We start from the raw sequence: 19,568 nt of genomic DNA on the forward strand, positions 1-19,568 counted from the left end.
TCAGTAAAACTATGGTCATATATGGATAATAACTCACATTTTTTTGTGCGTGTGGTTTTTGAAGTATGTTCATATGTGTGTGTTGTCAGTTAATTTCTCATAAGACAGACTTATGAAGTAGTCACAGACCCATCATACAGTTGTGAGAACTGAGGTCTAGGTAGAGTTTATCATCTAACAGATGTTAGAGATGTACTGATAAAGGTACATTAATTGAAACAACTTCACAACTGATGTCGGATTTGCTACACATTTCGTTGCAGCAGAATAGACATCTAGAAATAGATCCTCATATCTTTGTGATTTTTTTAAAGATTTATTTTATTTATTTGAAAGAGTTAGAGAGGTCTTCCATCTTCTGGTTCACTCCCCAAATAGTTGCAACAGCTAGAGCTGGGCCCATCCGAAGCCAGGAGCCAGGAGCTTCTTCCAGGTCTCCCACATGGGTTCAGCGGCTCAAGGGCCTGGGCCATCTTCTGCTCCTTTCCCAGGCCATAGCAGAGAGCTGGATAAGAAATGGAGTGGCTGGGACTTGAACCAGTGCCCGTATGGGATATTGGCACTGCAAGCTGGGGATTTAACCCACTTTGCCACAGTGCTGGCCCCTATATTTGTAATTTTAACCCTTGGTTGAGGACATTATATATTCTTATGGAAAGTTGGTTCACAATTGGGAGAAAAATCTCTGCTTCTCTAATTTTTTATATTTAAATAAGATAGAGGAACAAAAGTTGAAAACTACTGTGTGCAAGTTATTAATTTATTTTGGTTAGGAACAGTTTTCTCAGCATAATAGCAATGGAAGGTACCAGAAAGAGAAGATCAATAGATTGGGTTACTCCCTTTCAAACTCTTATGTCAAAGAATACAAACATGGTAGAGTTAAGTGGCAAACGAGAAAATCATATTGCAGAAAATATGACAGAGAATGCATTAACTGATACACAGTTTAGAAACTCACCAATAGAAATAAAAGGGGAAGTCAAACAGTGTCAACAAATTACTCAGGAGAACTATAAGTAAATAATAAGTAAGTGGAACAGAGTTTATTTTCATGGGCAATCAAAGAAATGCAAACAGAAATGAGAACTTTTTCCTCCTCCTAAGTTGATAAGAGGAAGAATCAATGCTCTGCACAAGCTGAGGTTGACAAGGCTGGCGCTCAACACCTGCTGGGAGTGGGGGTGTAGCCGGGCAGTGTGTTGTAGTAATTTAGTTGGCAAAATCTATTAAGGACCAGAGGAAGCTGGTAGATTATTTCAGATGATATAAAAGGGGTTATTGAAATGGTATTTATAGTAAGATACGATTGGAAACAAGCGTCCAGCAGCAGGAAAGAAGCTCAGCTGTGGTAGACCCATGATGCAGAGTTCGCTCAAGCAGCGCTGCTGTGCTGTTGGACGTTGGTACTGGGGCAGCAGCAGCGGCAGCATCTAGAGGGGCACATTATCTGATTCAGACCCACAGATCAGATCTCTGGGAGTCAGCCCAGCGACCTTCTAACACATGTCCAGGTGGCTTTTTGCATGCATTTATTTGAAATCCAGAGTTTTAAAGTAATTTGAAATGATGGGGATGTTGAGGCTGTTATGTGAGAACTGGATGAAATGGAAAGTCTGTGCTTTTTCTCTTTGGGTTGAGATTACTTTGATCAGGTTTATGTCTTTGGTACTGGACAACAGAAGATGACAGAGGACACTTTGTTTCTTCTGAGTAGTAAACCTCTTCTTTATTAATAGAATGGCTTGAGGCAGTTCTCCAAAACCACCTCAGCCAATAAGTATGATTCTTGATTTATGTGGGAAAGAAGAGATGACCGGATCCTGGGGCGAATGATACACAGGCTTCCTCTGAGCCTAGCTGCAGAAATCCCAGTTTATCAAGTTTATTTGCAGTTTTAGTAACTTCCTGTTGACATTGTCGTTTATTGAAGAATTAAAATTTAAAGGTTGAATACCATTTTCACAATAGTTCATTTTGATTGTATGATTAGGGGCTGTTCACATATGGCTTTAGATGTTATTTAAATATTATATAGAGAGAGGGCTGGCGCTGTGGCTCACTTGCTTAATCCTCCGCCTGCGGCGCCAGAATCCCATTTGGGCCCCGAGTTCTAGTCCTGGTTGCTCCTCTTCCAGTTCAGCTCTCTGCAGTGACCCCAGGAAGCAGTGGAAGATGGCCCAAGTGCTTGGGCCCCTGCACCCGCTTGGGAGACCAGGAAGAGAAACTTGGCTCCTGGCTTCGGATCGGCGCAGCGCCAGCCGTAGCAGCCATTTGGGGAGTGAACCGGCGAAAGGAAGACCTTTCTTTCTGTCTCTCTCTCACTGTCTATAACTCTACCTGTCAAAAGAAAAAGTATTATATAGAGAGAATTATTTACTAATTTGAGAGTCTAAATTTTAAGTATTAAGTATTAAGGTTTTCATTCTGTGATATGAGTGAACTAAAAGTGAGGACATACTGTTTTTTTAGATTATGAGATTATTTCAAATATAAAATGTTATGTAGATTTAAGAGCCTATACTTCTGAAATTATTAGATTTGTTTCACTTATAAAATTTCAATTTTATTTTTATGTGTTTGCTTTTGTTTTACCTGTAATATTTATACATCTTTATTGGCTGTAGTGCAGTATTTTGGTGTATGTGTATAGTATAAACTGATCAAATCAGTCACAGGCAGATTAACTGGTGGTTTTCCTTTCTCATGGAAAAATGCCCCTTTTTTCCTTTATAGGTTTTAATAATCAGGGTTTATTAAAATGGCTTAATTTAGACAAATTAATAAAATAGTATTTTATAACACTATTCATTAGTATACTGTCAAACATTTTGTGATTATCATTAATACAGTTTTAAAAATTTAAACAAATTATTTTCTATTCAAAGTGAGCTTTAAAAACTCTTCACTAATGGCGATGTAAATGATTTCATCTTAATTAAAAATAAAAAAAAGTTTGTAATTGTTGTGCAGTTGAATTGAGTTTTAATGTCCATAAAACCTTTTAGAAAATCCATTTGGTAATATTTTGTAGATTGTTAACTCATGCTTATGGTGTAATTTATATAAAAACCATTTTTGGATTAAGAAAATTTTAAACATGTATGTTATTACAGTCCTTATGTATTTTACAGTTTCATATCTATCATAATGAGTCTCTTCTGTCAAAGCTCTTGTGATTTTTTAAAAACTTGCTGATTTTATTTGCATATAAATGTCAAAAGCCATTCCTATTTTGGGAGAAGATATGCTTAACCATGTAATTTGAAAGGAAATAAATCATAACCACTGAAAAAATAGGTTATATTTTCCGACAAGTGAATGAGTTATTTTTGTTATGAGGCTAGTTATTAGTTTCAGGCTGCTATTAGAGAATTTTCTTTGAAGAATGACACACATCTTTGTTTGACCTTTGTCATACTATCAGGCTTATCAAATTTATCCACAATGGAGTATAGCCAAATGCGCTATCTCTAAGGCTTCATGAACCTTACATGATGAATAGTTATGCCATTTGCAGCAATTAATAAAAACTCTTAAGATTTTCAGTATATTTGTCTATTTGTTAACTATTTGAAATTTTTAAGAATTTTATTTTTTTCTTAAAATTGGATTACATTCTTTTGGTATATAGGATAATTTGTGGCTCCTATGACAATTACATAATACATGAAATCTATAATCCCTTTTTTCTCTTCAGTTTGTGGAAAATGTATTTTTCTTATTTTCCATCTTTTTAAGAAGTCTATTCACTTAAAAGGCAGAATAGCAGAGAGAGATCTTCCATATCCTGGTTCATTCTGCAAATGCCTGCAACAGCTACTGCTAAGCCAGGCTGTTGCCAGGAGCCAGGAACTCCATCTTGGTTTACCACTTGGGTAGCAGGACTCAAGTACTTGAGCCATCATCTGCTGCCTACCAGAATGCAAATTAGGAGGAAAATGGGTGGGAATTGGTGCTGGGGTTAGAACCCAGACACTCTGTAATGGAATACAGGCACCCAAAGTGGCAACTTAACCCATTGTTCCACCATGGCCATCCCTCTAATTTTCCAAATTCAGTTTGCTTTTAAAATTACTGTCTTGACATTTCTACTTTACTTTATATAGTGGTGAAAATTCTAAACATTGAACAGTTTTATGTTCTTAATATTATTCCATTGTGGTGACTCATTTACAACCTATGAAGAATGAGGTAGAAATTTGACAATATTGACATGGCCAGCCTTTTAAAGAGTGTCAGGAGTGTAGCTCATCAGTACCTGAAGGCATTAATTATAATACATGAAGTTAAGCCTGCAACTTCGATTTTCAGTGCTCTAACATAATATAGTTGTTTTTTTTAAAAAAAACCTTTCTTTCTCCTCCTCTCCATATTTCTGCCTTTCAAATAAATCTTTAAAAATAATATAATTGTTTAAAAACAATATATATTCATTAAAGGAATTATATTTAAATAGTTTTTTAAAGAATTTTTTATTTGAAAGTCAGAGTTACTAGAGAAGGAGAGGCAGAGAGAGAGAGAGGTCTTCCATCCGCTGGTTCACTTCCCAATTGGCCGCAATGGCCAGAGCTGTGCCGATCCAAAGGCAGGAGCCAAGAACTTCTTCCAGGTTTCCCACGCGGGTTCAGGGGCGCAAGGACTTGGGCCCTCTTCTAACTGCTTTCCCAGGCCATAGAAGAGAGCTGGATCAGAAGTAGATCAGCTGGGACTCAAACTGGCGCCCATCTGGGATGCTGGCACTGCAGGAGGCTGCTTTACCTGCTATGCCACAGTGCCGGCCCCAATATTTAAATAATTTAAAAATTTATATTAATTGTTTATTTGAGAAACAGACAGGCAGACAACAGGGAACCTGCATCTGTGGGTTAATTCCTCAAAGGCCCACTGTGGCCTCAGGCAAGGTTAGCGGCTAAAGAAGCTGGAGATTCATTTCATTTTGCCAATGAGTGGAAGGGGCCTAACCCCTTGAACCATCATTGCTGTCTCCAAGGGTATGAATTACCAGGAAGAGTGACAGAAGGAAAGGTGTGTGTGTGGTTGGGGGGGGTGGGGGGTGGAATAGATCTTCCATTGCTGGTTCAATCCCCAAATGACCACAATGGCTGGGGCTAGGCCAGGCCAAAGCCAGGAGCTGGGAACTTCATCCACATCTCCCACATGGGTAGCAGAGGCCTAAGGTCTTGGATCATCTTTCCCAGGACTGGAAGCAGAGCAGCTGGGACTCAAACTAGTATGGTTACAGGCAGCGGCCTACCCCATTACGCCACAGTGCTGGCCCCAGATCAAGTTGTCCTATGCCAAAGGAAATGTTTACTTTGTTTTTGTCATGTATGCAAATTTAGTGTTGTTAATGTTACTGCTTTAAAGTTGGGGGTTAAAATATATTTTTTAAGATATTGGAATACTGACAATTGTGTTTCCTAGTTATACATGCAGATTCAATAGTAATATAATGTTTACTATATCTGTAGTAATGATACATTTAATCTGAAAACAAAAAGTAGAACACATCAGGTTTTTCTGTCTTCCATTTTTATAGTTGGGACACTAAAATCTAACGAGAATTCAGAATTTAGAACACTTAAAGGAGTATTTAGCTCAGCAGCTAAGACTCTTTTCCCACATCAGTGTGTCTGGGTTAGATTCCTGGCTCCAGCTTCTCACCAGCGCAGAGCCTAGAACGCAGCAATGATGGCTGGAATAAGTGGGCTCATGCCAACCATGAAGGAGACCGGGATTACAATCCCAGGTCCTGGCTCAAGCCCTGGCTGTTGTAGGCATTTGGGAAGCAAACCAGGGAATGGGGCTCTCTGTCTATCCCTTTGACTCCGGAGTAAACAACAATCAAAGCACTTTGCTGTTCCCTAAGAATTAAGACATTCACTTAAAATAGATGATTTAGCATTAAATATTAAACAGATTCCATTTTCCAAATAGTGGGTGGAGCAGCTAAGCATTCGTACATGATAAGGGCCAGTGTTGTGATGCTGTGAGTGAAGCCACTGCTTGTGACATTGGCATGCTATATTGGAATGCTGGTTCAAGTCCTTGCTGCTACACTTCAATCCAGCTTCCTGCTAATGCGCCTGAGAAAGCAGTAGATGATGGCTTGCATGCTTGGGCTTCTGTCACCTATGTGGAGACCCTGACGGAATTTCTGGCTCCTGGCTTTTACCTGGCCCAGCCCGGGCTATTATAGCCATTTGAGGAGTGAACCAATCAATGGAAGGTAGCACACTCTCTCTTTCTCTGCCCCCACTTCTCTCTGTTGCTCTTTCAAATAAATAAATTAATTAAATCTTTTTTTTAAAAAAAAAAAGGCTAAGATAATTAAGATACAGTGTTTTTCCACAAGTTGCCACGAGCTAGTAGGGAAAATAAATAGGTGTATAGATCTTTATAATTTAATGTGGCAACTGCTATTCTGTGTGCACCTGCAGGTGAGAGACTGTGCATCTTTGTAGTAAGGGATTAAGTGTGCAGTAGAGATCATTTAAGCTGAGTCTGGAGGACATTACAATTTTACTCTCAAATTAATTTCACACTGGAATTAAAGGACAGAAGGGTGGTATGTGTGAAGTGCTTGTGGCATGGCTCGAGAACTCCCAGATGTTGGTTGTTCAGGGAAGTTGGTTGTGAGGGCTTCAGGAACTTTGCGCCAAGATTGATTGGTGTCTTAACAACAATAAATAAAATATTAAGTTAAAAAGTTCATGGAAAATGCATATTATGAAAAAACATGGATTTCAAAAACTGTACCAAAATAAACTTACACCTTGCTTTCTTTTTTCCATTGATATTTTAAAGTACCCTTGTGTGTACTGAGTGCTTACTGTGGGTTAGACTTCTTGCCATGCCTTTTTCTTTCTTTAACACCTCTCTGACTTACAGGCCAAAAGTTGATGTTCAAATTCACATCTGAGAGTAAAAGTGGACTCTCAGTATGATGCACTGAGGCAACGGGGGAATCCTAGTGATCCATCGACTTGTACCAGTATGAGATCCAGGGACAGTGTGATTCCCTAGGGTTAGATGCTCCTTTGAGCTCAGAACTTAGAGCCTAAGCCTTGAGCTTCTCAGCCCCTGTGTTCTCCATTAATCACCCACAGAGATACATAGGTAAATAGGTAAGAAGGGATAGTCTTAAGGACGTCAGACTTCCTACTGTCTTGATGTTCACATGCTGCTTGTCAGGTTTTTGTTATTTTTACATATATATATATATTTTTTGACAGGCAGAGTGGACAGAGAGAGAAAGGTCTTCCTTTTTGCCATTGGTTCACCCTCCAATGGCCACCACGGCTGGCATGCTGCGGCCAGCGCACTGCGCTGATCCGAAGCCAGGAGCCAGGTGCTTTTCCTGGTCTCCCATGGGGTGCAGGGCCCTAGCACTTGGCCATCCTCCACTGCCTTCCCGGGCCACAGCAGAGAGCTGGCCTGGAAAAGGGCCACCGGGACAGAATCCAGCGCCCCGACCGGGACTAGAACCCGGTGTGCCGGCGCTGCTAGGTGGAGGAATAGCCTATTGAGCCGCGGCGCCGACCTAACATATTTTTAAAGATTTATTTACTTCAGCAGTAGAGTTGGAGGGAGGGAGACACAGGGAAGGAGACAGATCTTCCACCTGCTGGTTCACTCCCCAAATGGCCTCAACAGCTGGGGCTAGGCCAGGCTGAATCCAGAAGCCTGGAATTCCATCCAGGTCTTCACGTGGGAAGCAGGGACCCACTCATGTGGGCCATCTTCCTCTGTTTTGCCAGGTCTGTTGGCAGGGAGCTGGATCAGAAATGGAGCAGCTGGAGCTCAAACAAGTTATCATATTGAATGCCAGCATTGTAGACAGTGGTTTAACCTGTTATACCACAGTACTTGCCCCAGGGTTGTTTTTTTTTTTTTTTTTTTTTTTTTAATAAAGATAAGTTTATTTATAGCATTCTAGGATTTTCTCCCCATAACAGTACATATTTGCTGAGATTACTGTTAGGTGTTATTAATTCGATTTCCTGATACTCCCATGCTATTTCTTTCTACAGACAAATTGATGGTAAACCAGAGAGGCCTTCAGTAACGTATGCGACCTATAGAGGCCCTAGACACATTAGGAAATTGTTAAAGCAACAGACCTTGTTGGAAACTGTGAATCCATTGGACAGAGAAAGTGCAAGCTCTGACTCTAGTTCACACACACACACTGGTCCTTGCAGTGAGGTGGAGGATGGGATGGTGCCATCACTGTCTTCAGCTGCAACAGACATTTCTACAAAAGGGTATTTGGGAGACTCTGCTTGTAGCAAAATAAGTGTCAACGCAGAAAACCATCTGGCAAACAACCTAGGACTTCAGAATACTGTTTCTTCTAAGGATGTTTTAAATAAAAATGATCCCGGGGGACCTGAGAGAAGTCAGCCATCCCCTTCTGCTATGACTGACTCCAGCTTCGCTGCTGGAGAATCTGACCCCAAGCAACACTTAAGCTGTTTACCCGTTTCTGATACTGACAGAGAAAGTGCGACACTGTTGACAGGAAGTAAGAATAGCATAGTCACTTGCAGTCCAGCTGTTCAAAGGAAGACTACAACAGAAAAGACTGTAAAGGAAAACAGCTCTGTGATGAGTGAAGGTGCATCAGGGAGGAGAGAGGAGCCTGTTGAGCCTCCGATACCTACTGCTTCTGGTTTCTCTTGTAGCAGATCTGATGGGGGCGACACTGGCAAACAGGGAAGTTCAGATTTGCCAAGTCCTAGCAAATCAGCGAGGCGAGAAGACCTGCAGCTGCCAGAGAGTCAGTGTTCTGACAAGCAAGCTGTAGACAGCTCATCAGAGCCGGCTGCCAGTCACACCGGCACCATTGCTCCTCAGAGACATGCTGTGGCAGACACAGAGCTTGTCGATGGGGGAGAGAGGCTACCTTCCCAAGACTCACGGAACCATTTGACTGTTACACAAACCAGGCAAGAAATGGAAAGTGCTTCGACTGGTGAACCCACAACTCCAAGTCACGTAAAAGCCCCAGAAGCTGAAATTAAGTCATTGCCTGAGGATCCTGCCCTGTTGTTTCCAACAGAAGCCAAAAAGCCTGACACTGGGCCGCAGGATAGAACTACTCACATGCGAATAAACCAAAAGGATCCTGCGCCTGTAAAACACATCAGCGAATCAGCAGTGGTAGCATACTTTGAAAATGAAGTAACACCTGAAGTGGATTTAGAACTTAATAAAAATCACATTTCAGAATCTCCTCTTGGCTCTGAGAGTCCTCAACAAACAAAAGTATCACCTGATGCTAAAACATCTGTTATCCTCGACTGTGAAAAAGTAAATGTCAGCACTTCACCCCCTACCTTTGTTTCTGAAGCTGATGTGCTGAACGCGTTGGCTGTTCCTGCTTTAAAGAATGAGAACTCTGTGCACACTGAAACTGGAGGTGTCGATGTTGTTGGTATTTCCTGTCGGCCCAGTAAGCGTCAGGAAGAAAATGTGGCAAATCGTGTGGAGGTTGCAGACAGGAAAAGTTCTGTTCACCTTGACCGTGCACCTGCAGTTCTGGAATCCAAGGAAGTTCTTCATGATAGTGAAACAAGCAAGCTTCCTCTGGGTCTCGAAGCCAGTGACACTCGCTTATTTAAGGAGAATTCATTGAGCCCCGAGTCTCGGAGCCTCTCTGAGGACCCCATTTCCTTTTCATCTAAAGGCCCTGAGAAAGCAGAACCAATGCCTTCAAACACTAAAGCAAGTAAAAGCATAATAGAGACCTCTAATTCCTTGGAAACCAAAAATGGTAATATTTCCGTAGTTTTATCGACAGCTGAAGGTCATGAACAGAACGCTGTTCCTCTTGAGTCACATTCTGGAAGATGGAAAACTGTAGCCTTGTCTGAGATACCTGTTTCCCAAGTAGAGCCCGGAGACGTTTCTCAGGATAAACTTTCTTCTTTTCCATTTGAAGCTACAGATTGGCCAGCAAAGCCTATCTTATCAGAATTAACTGCTCCAGAGGTTGAAGAGGGCAAAAATCTTCAATCAGTGGGTCCTAAGATTAAAGAGAAATGCTCAGATGCTGTCCCTAATGGTCAAGCTGAGGATTCTCCTTCTGCTTCCAAATGTCAAAGTGTACAAGACACAGAGCAAGACTCCTTGGCTTATCCTCCTGTACGACAGGAGCAAGTCACTGGGCCAATGGCACAGAATCATGAAGCAGACACTTGTGCGAGTCATCATTCTTCGGGTATCTGTGGGAATAAAACGACTTCTGGTCCCTCAGAAATAGCAGAACTCAGCTCAAATAATGTTTCCCCCAAATTCCAAGAAACTGATAGCACAAAAGTAAATTTGCCTTTTCTAGGTTCTGATGTCAGTTTGGAAAAAAACATTTTTGCATGTGGAGATTCAAGTCTTCCCAATGCACCTTCTGTCCTGAGGTCAGAAAAGAAAGAGAACACTCATTTTCTAACTGGAGCTATCCACAGCGTGTCGTCTTCCTCTGGTCACCCTGGTGGAGTTAGTGAGGTTACAAGGTCACATAATCCTCAGGATCATTTTGATTCTGGGAAAGTTACCAGAGACCTCACATGTGAAAGTGCTCCCTTAACTGACCTGCCGTACCCTAACAGCTCCTATCTGGAATTTGAAACACCTGTCCCAACAGAGGCAGTAGGGACTCCATTTCAGGAACATTTGGGGGTTTGTACTGGGAGAGTAGCTCTTGATTGCTCAACTACGGCCCAGTTGGAAGGTCCCGTGGACGCAGAGCCTGGAGCAGTTGCTGGGGCTCCAGCGTCAGTTAACAGCTCAAGCCAGCAGTGTTCTGAAGCCTCTGCTGAGCACATAGACGCAAGGAGAAGAGCACATGACCGACTTCTGGGCCTCAAGAGTGGTTTCCTCAAAAAGGCTGATACACTGATTGGTGAGATTTTTAGTTCTGTCAGGGAGGAGCTAAAATCCAGATCCTGCCAAGAGCATATAGCCATACAGGACATAATGAGTACAGGCACGCTGAGAGAAGACATCCCTGAGAAAAACCCCTCAGCAGGGGTGCATCCGACAGAGTGTGTGGAAGAACAGGACGTGGAAATCATGTCGGAAGTCAAGGAAGAAGAGGCAGCCTGTGTCTCACCTACAGCTGGTGAGGGGAGTCTCCTTCGTGGTTCAGATAGAATGGATGTGTCTTGTTTGTTAGAAGATAAAGCTAGGGAATTAGTCAATGAGGTTATTTGTTCAGTCCACAAAAATTTGACAAATGATGCTTTTGAGGATGCTGAGTCTACCTGGGGTTCTGAACTTCAGGTTGATGCTTCAAAAATTCTGAACAGTGGAAGTGTTAAGCCACATGATACAATTAGGGAGTCCTCAGTATCAGGACAGGCAGTAAATCAAAGCACACATGAAATTAGTGAAAATAAATTATTAAGTAGATTCTTTTCTGTGAGTAATTTAGTTAGTGGCACAGAGTCAATTAAAGGAAGAGAAATTGTTCCCTACCAAGAATCTCCGTTTTCTGGAAATGGAGCTGGACAGTCTGACAGTATAAATTTGCAGAGATCGGTTACGGTTTTACCACCTGAGGACACGCCTCATAAAAGGTTAGGTGATAGGGAAGAAACAGATTTGCTGCTCAACGAGGACTGTAAGACAGCAGAAATAGAGTGTGGGGATGATCATAAAACTGGGACAGAAGATAGAAGAACTCTTGTATTAAATTTCGAGTGGCCCCCATTGCTAAATGATGACATCCACACACCTGGTACCTCAAAAGGCAGTTTATCTGATAGTCTTGTGTGTGTATCTGAAAAAACCTTGCCAGGACATAGTAAAGGCACACCCCTTATAATGTCAGAAATAGGGAAAGTACACAAAAAGGATAATGAAGTCAGTATAGGAAATCTCAAGCTTGTACCTTCCATGTTAGAAATAGGAAAAACTAACAAAAAAGATGCCAAATTGGATATTATGAAATATGGGGCCATTCCTCCTATGTTAGAAATGGGAAGAGAATGTAAAACAGACACTGACTTGACAGTCACAAAAATTGAACCCAGAGGTGGTGGTTTTAAAATGGGAGAGGTATACCAGATGGATGCTGAAAGGTATATTGACAAAACAGAGGGAGTACCTGTCTCCTTAGGAATGGAAAAAGCCTGTAGGATGGGGGATCCTGAAGGGGATATTGGCAAAACAGAGGCGATGCATGTTCTGTCAGAAGTGAAAAATGTCCACCAAAAGGATGCTGAAGGGGACATTGCAAAGGCTGAGGTGATACCTGTTACACTAGAAATGGAAAGCATTTGCCAGAAGCGTGCTGAAGGAGACATAGGCAAGACTGGGGTGACGTCTGTTATGCTAGAAGTGGAAAACAACTGCCAAAAAGACGTTGTAGGGACTACCGAGAAGGCCGAAGTGGCACCTGTTGCGTTAGAAATGGGAGGCATTTGCCAAAAGGATGAGGAAGGGGAATTGGCAAGGACTGAAGTGAGAGCTGTTGGATTGGAAATGGAAAGTATCCATGCAAAGGATGTGGAAAGAAGTAGTGATAAAACTGAGACGAGACCCATCATGTTAGAAGTCGTGAATATTTACCACAAAGACGCCGAAGGGATGACTGGAAAGACGGAGCAACCTGTTTTGGAAATGGAAACCGTTTACCAAAAGGAAGCTGAAGAGAAGAGTAGGAATGTTGAAACGGTACCTTTTGTGTTAGAAGTGAGAGAGGCACACAAGGAGGCAACACCTGCTGGCCTAGAAATGGAAACGGCATGCAGAAGGGGTGCTGAGGAGACTCCTAGAACAGGTACATCTGTGCCCTCCATGATGCAGATGGAAAGACTGTCCCCAGAAGATTCTGGTGGAAACACTGGGGAACATGAAGTGTTTTCCACAGTTGTAGATACTGAGAAAACATTTGGAACAGGGCTGGAATTGACAGTTCCACAAATGGAAGCCATGCCGCCTATATTTGAAATTGAAAAAAAAAACCAAATATATGCTGAAGAGAGTGTTGGAGAAGTGGAAGAAGAGCCTGTGGAAGTAAAGGAAGGTTTCATAGTACATGACAACAGAGTTGCTTCACATTTCAGGGGCTATGAATCACCTACCCTCAGTAGGGATTATGAGGGCTATCCTGCCTTAGCTGTGCCAGGTTTTCAACCTGAAGATAACATAGTGAGGCTAGACCAAAGAATGTCTGTTACTGTAATATATGACAACAGGAGAGATCTGGATTACAGCAATGGCAAAGAAGAATCGAATTTAGCCTTTGTTTCTCAGGATGAGCAAGAAAATTCTTCCTTTACTATATTATATGATGAGCCCCTTCAGGACGAAGACAGGTATGCTTGTGCAGAAGTAAGAACACAGTCTGTCTTGTTTCCTGATGTGTCACCTGACAGTGTACCCATGTTGGCATGCGAAAGGTCTGAGAGCAGAACTGACCTTGTCCATCATTTTGAGAAAGATACTAAATCGAGTGAGACATTTGATAGTGATAGTTCAGAAGTGTTCTTAGCAGTGGAGGCCAAAAGATACAAAATTTACCCTTTAGCTTTGTCACCCATTTACGAGGATGACAGCTCCCAGGAGGAAATCTTGTCTAGTGAGGTCTCACCTGGTCACCATGGCTCCACAAAATCAAGAGAGAGTGCAAACCAGTCCTCGTCTGTATTATCACTTCTCCAGTCAGTGTCAGAGCGCTTGAAGATGAATTTTGATGAAGATGACCGACAGCCAGTGGAGGAAGAGGAGGAGGGTGGGATGGAGGAGGAGGAGGAAGAGGAGGAGGAGGAGGAGGAAACATTGCATTCAGGAAGTCTGAGAGCTCAAAGGAGGGAGCACATTACCTTGGAGTTACCAGATCCTTCCATCACATTCTACCCTGATGATGACCAGGAAAGCACCACAATTTCTAAGAATTCATATGTGTTGTCGAATGAACCTACTACCTCCAATCTGCAAATTGGTTTGTGGCCAGAAAAGACTTCATTTCTACAAAAATCTGACCTTACTTCTAAGCTACACTCTTCTTTAAAGAGTGCTTATCATCAGTATTTGCAGGCTTCCAGAACTCACTCTGCAGAAAAAGGAGCCAGATTTGGTGGGATATTTCAGGAACCAGTGTCAAAATATTTCTGTGTTCAAGACCCCTCAGGCAGATTGAACCCATACATTGAGGTAAGTTATTTTGATTTTTAACTAATTAAGTAAAGCTTTGGGTTATGAAATTATCTAAAAGCTTATTAAGAAATCAGTTATTTTTAAATTGTGTCAAATTTTGTTTTTAAAAAATAACCAAGATTTATTCTTTGGAGTATATCATAATTCCAATATTTTTAGTTGGACTATTAAATTGAGAAAACAAAATTGCTTAGAATTTAAAAGATATAAAAGAGAAGCAAGTTACTTTACAGTTCGTTGACAATGTATTTTCTAATTAAATTAACAGCATTCTGAATTTCTCAAGGTGCTGTCTGTGGAGAAATTATCACTTTGCATTAGTTTATGTGTCTCAAGAAAATATTTCTGTTGGGTATAATTTAGAAGGATTTGTTTGAAAGCTTCTTGCTGTAGTTATTTATGTTGTTATTCATACAGAGCAGGGCAGTAAAAAGCCTAAGAGCTGAAAAACACTGAAAACATATTTTGAAATTCAATTACATTTTTCTTTGACTTAGAAATATTTCAGTGTCTAATGTGGGATATTCTTTGAACATGGGACACTTGCCTTTCTGAAATTCCCCAACTCAGGGAATTTTCTTGACCTTGAATGGCCCAAGTAGCAAATAGTAATATTTGAATACTAACCAGTGCCTTGCAAGAAATGATGGGATTTTACAAAGTGTTTTTTTCATGGTTCCCCGTTACCTACTAAATCAAGCTGAACCTCTTCACTGTGTATTTTGAAGTTCCTAAATTCTGTTTTGTCCAGCTTTGTCTCCCCAAAGCTCTGGATAAATACCCCATTTTCTACCACTGCTCTTTTTCTCGAAATTATTATTTTCCAGTAATTCTTTTTTCTGCAATCCCCACCCCAACCTCCCACATTTTTTTCACTTATTGATGGGTACCAAATCAGAATTAGATAGGTGGAATAAGTTTCTAGTGTTACACATCATAGTTGGGTAACCATAATTCATAATAGCTTAGTATATATTGTATGAACAAACAGAAGAAAGATGCTCCAAGCCTCCAGTCTTGAAGTATTTCATAGAAGAGGAAATGTTGATTATTATGTTTTGGTCAGTACAAGTTGTATGCATGTATTAAAATGTCACACTGTAGCCCATAAATATGTACAATTAGTGTAAATTTAAAAAAAATGTTTTTAAAGGACTCCTGGCTTTTCAAGATCCTCTCAATATCACTTCTGCCTAGAAGCCTCCTTGCACTATCTCCTCGCCTCCATGGTGGTTCTGTTTCCATAACCTGGTGTTTTCTTTGTATCTAACCTGTGTATCTAACTTAGTTTCAGCTTAGAAGAGTAATTCCCATGTAATCATCCACTTCCCCCTTCTGATCTATGCACTTTCTGAGGGCAGAGACACACATTACTTTCCCATATGTTTACTTTTTTCTTCCACATTTCTAAGGAAAGACTTTGCTCAAGTACATCCCCTACGTAAATATGTGATAAATTGGATTTAAGACTACTAAGAATGTGAACTGTATGAATTTCCACTGTGAAGACCCATTTCTTCCATGTTTATATTTCAGAATGTTGACAAACAAATTCTGAGATGTAACCCAAGACCTGGGAAGGTAAGCCTGACTTTCTTAGGCAAACTAAGATACAAGGTGACAAATACGATTACTTTTCAGATTAGTTAGTTACAAGATGATAATTTTACTCAAGGACTTAACATCTAAAATAAAATGAGTCGAATATCCCTTATTGGGAATACTTGGGAGCAGAAGTGTTCCAAATTCTTATTTTTTTTCTTTCAGATTTTGAAGTATTTCCAAATTTATAATGAGATTATCCGGAGAAGGGACCCATGCTTAAACAGAAAATTCTTGTGTTTCACATACACCTAATATATATATGTAGTCTGAAGGTCATTTTATGCAATGCTTTTGATGTCTGTTTAGCCTGTGACCTATCAGGAGGCCAGGTGTGAAATTTTCAACTTTTGAGACCAACATTGTGGCATAGTGTGCAAAGCTGCTGGCTGAGATGCTGGCATCGCATTTGGGCTCTGTTTGAGCCCTGGCTGCTCCACCTCTGATCCAGCTCCCTACTAATGGCCTGGGAAAGCAGTGGAAGATGACCCAAGTGCTGGGGACCCTGCACCCATGTGGGAGACCCAGAAGAAGCTGTTGGCTCCTGGTTCAGTCTGGCTCAGCCCTAGCTGTTATGGCCATTTGGAGAGTGAACCAGCAGATGGAAAATCTCTAACTTCTGACTTCCAAATAAATAACTTAACAATTTTTCAATTTTTGTGTCTAAAGGTCTAAGAGTCTGGTTCAGTTTTTAGATTAGGGATGCTCAACCTCTATTTGCTCTTAATGTGTTTAGAATATTATATTTTCTATATTTTAGGACATTTTACAACCATAGATATGTGTTTTTAAACAGATTAATTGTTCAAAAGGCAGAGTTAGAGAGAGAGAGAGAGAGAGAGGTTTTCCATCCGCTGGTTCACTCCCCAGGTGGCCGGAGCTGGGCCATTCTGAAGCAAGGAGCCAGAAGCTTCCTTCAGATCTCCCATGCAGATGCAGGGGCCCAAGGAATTGGGCATATTCTACTGCTTTTTCAGGCCATAGCAGGGAGCTGGATCAGAAATGGAGCAGCCAGAACTCAAACTGGCACACATATGGGATGGCAGCACTGCAGGCTGCAGCTTTACCCCACTACACCACAGTACCAGCCCCAGTAAATGCATTTTTAAAATGAGTTTTTGTGGTTCCTTCCTGCGTGCTCTAGATGGTTATTTATGATCTCCATGGAAGTAGATATAAACAAGAGGTCTACTGTAATATTCCTGATGCTACATCATGGTCCTTTCCAAATGGAGTATTGATAAAAGTTATAAGAGGCTGGTAAGTAATCTCTCCAGATTTTACAACATGTTTTCTGAAATTGTGTCTTCTTACTGTTTATGCTGTTTGCATTTTTTATTAAAGCATAAACACCTTTCCTCTGGTTTTTTGAGATTTTTGAAATAGAGCATTATAACATGTTCTCTTACTATGGCAGAAAATATAGGCTGTTTTCAGTGCTTAAACCTGTCAGCCACAAGACCTAACACATACAATCGGTATAATCACTGCTGTCTTATAACTGCACTGTTGGCAGTTTAGGATCTGCAAGTTGAGTTGAATACTAAATGCTTCAGATGAACGAAGCATAGCTTTGAAAATGAGTTCAGAATCTGTGGGATGCTAAGGAATGTGGGGCCCACACAGTTCAAGTCATGTGTATAGCAGACGTGCTCAAGAAATGAAGGATTCTTTGTATGGTCCAAACAGGAGGGAGAATCTCATTAGTTACTGTGGACCATGTCTCATGGGCATGCTGGAGGCAGAGTTTCTTTGTCTAGTGTTTGGGTTACCAACCCAGTCAGTTTCATGTAGTAAGCAGTAGGCTGTGGTGTTGTCAACATATCATAAACCAGGACATGTGTTCTGTATCATCCAGCAGCAGGAACATTATGGTAAAAGTTTAATTTGGAATTATTAAACTATTATTTTTAATACAGATGTATAGCTTTGTATATACATCTATTAAATAAATGCATTCATAGAGACATAAACTTAACATTGTAAAAGTATTTTTATTTCCCAGTTGTATGTATTTTTATTCTTAGACTATTTTCATTACTTTAATTAGCCTATGTCATTGTTTGAAAATTAGGACTGTATGCTAATAATGGAAGATAGCCCAGCTTAAAACATTTAAGTAGATGAAATGGTCTGTGACTTTCTATTTTATGTTTCATTTCTTAAAAAAATTATCACTGATCATTGCACTTTTATTTGTCTAGCTGGATTTTGTATGAGAAACCACATTTCCAAGGTCAGAAATGTGTGTTAGAAGAAGGTGAAAAGGTATTAAATCATGACTGGATTCTTCAGAACAGAAAACACCCACAAAGAAACTTTGTATTGGGTTCTATCAAGCGTGTCTTAAAGGTAACAAACTGTAGATTTCTCCAGAGTTGTTATTTGTTTTTTTCATGTTGTGCTATGGCCTAGCAATGTTTTGAAATGCTTGCTACTATTTTATTGACTTTATTCATTAATGTTTTGATAATCTTTTGAATTTATATATATAAAGTGTTGGAGTAAATAACACTTTAAAATATTTACTGTAGACTGGCCTATCAAATTATATATATATATATTTTTTTTTTAAAGATTTATTTATTTGAAAGGTGGAGTTTCAGAGAGGCAGAGGCAGAAGCAGAGAGAGAGAGATCTTTCATCCACTGGTTCACTCCTCAAATGGCTGCAACAGCTGGAGCTGGGCCAATCTGAAGCCAGGAGCAGGAGCCTCCTCTGGGTCTCCCTCGCCGGTACAGGAGCCCAAAGACTTGAGCCACCTTCTGCTGCTTTCCCAGGCTATAGCAGAGAACTGGATAGGAAGTAGAGCAGTAGGGTCTCATATGGGATGCCAGCACTGTAGATGGTGGTTTTACTTGCTACGCCACAGCACCAGCCCATATCTACGTATCTTTCTATCTATATAGATAGACAGCACTGGCCCATATATATATCTATATATCTATGTCTATATCTATATATGTAGATAGGTAGATAGATAGATCGATATATATGCACACACATACGCACACACAATTGAGAAAACGCTATCTATATGTTTAGGAAAAGAGCCAATATTTCCAAATTATCTTCCTCTAGTGTAGTTTGTCAGTAGTTTCTCCTTATCTTCAGGGAGATACATTCCAAGACTCAGAGATTTCCAAAACCCTAGACAGTACCACACCCTATACTAGGAATCTTCTTAAGGGTCATAGAAAATGGAATTAAAAGATAAGTTTATTTTGGTGCAAAAAATTTTTTGAATTGGAAAGAGGAAGGTGTTGTCTTTATTTTCTGTTTAGCAAATATTATGCAATGCTAAGATGAGGAAGATTTACAATAATAAAACATTGTGTAAGAAGTTCTGTGATGATTTAGAAGAGGAGTGAGAGTGATTAGGACAGATCTCAGATAAGGACAGAATTGTCTCATTATTAAGATTTTTTTCATGTGGGAGTATAGGTACACATGTGACAGTTAATGGATTTTTTTTTCACGTTATTGAAACCTATGTACTTAGAATCTGTGAATTGAGGCAAACCCTATTATGATTAGGATCAATGCTATTGAAATTCTTGATAGTTAGAAATATCCTATATAAAACGTTAAGAGAATACAAGAAAATTCAAGTTATAAAGAGACCTCTGCATGTATTTTGTGAGTCAATACTTCTTGCAAAACTATACACAAACATATATTTACCAAATGTTTGCATTTGTTTCTGGACTCCGTACTGTGGTGGGCAGTGGGAATAGAAAATGTGGGTGAGATGTGGCCCCTTATTGCTACTTAAAATAAGAGACAGCTGAGTCAATGAC

At 40.4% G+C, this 19,568-nt stretch overlaps 1 protein-coding gene across 4 annotated transcripts in view; it reads left to right on the plus strand.

The window, feature by feature from the left end:
• The window catches only part of CRYBG3 (crystallin beta-gamma domain containing 3), a 135,229-nt gene that overhangs the window by 46,961 nt on the left and 68,700 nt on the right, over positions 1-19,568 (plus strand). For all 4 annotated transcript variants that reach the window (XR_011387807.1, XR_011387808.1, XM_070071942.1 and 1 more), the window contains exons 4-7: positions 8,037-14,163; positions 15,703-15,747; positions 16,913-17,028; positions 17,973-18,120. Coding sequence is in view for 2 of the 4 variants with exons in the window: in XM_070071942.1 (XP_069928043.1) it covers positions 8,037-14,163; positions 15,703-15,747; positions 16,913-17,028; positions 17,973-18,120 (6,436 nt within the window). In the remaining 2 variants the exon portion in view is untranslated. The remainder of the gene's footprint in view (positions 1-8,036; positions 14,164-15,702; positions 15,748-16,912; positions 17,029-17,972; positions 18,121-19,568) is intronic.

The sequence above is a fragment of the Oryctolagus cuniculus genome, chromosome 4 (assembly GCF_964237555.1).
Source record: "Oryctolagus cuniculus chromosome 4, mOryCun1.1, whole genome shotgun sequence".
NCBI lineage: Eukaryota > Metazoa > Chordata > Mammalia > Lagomorpha > Leporidae > Oryctolagus > Oryctolagus cuniculus.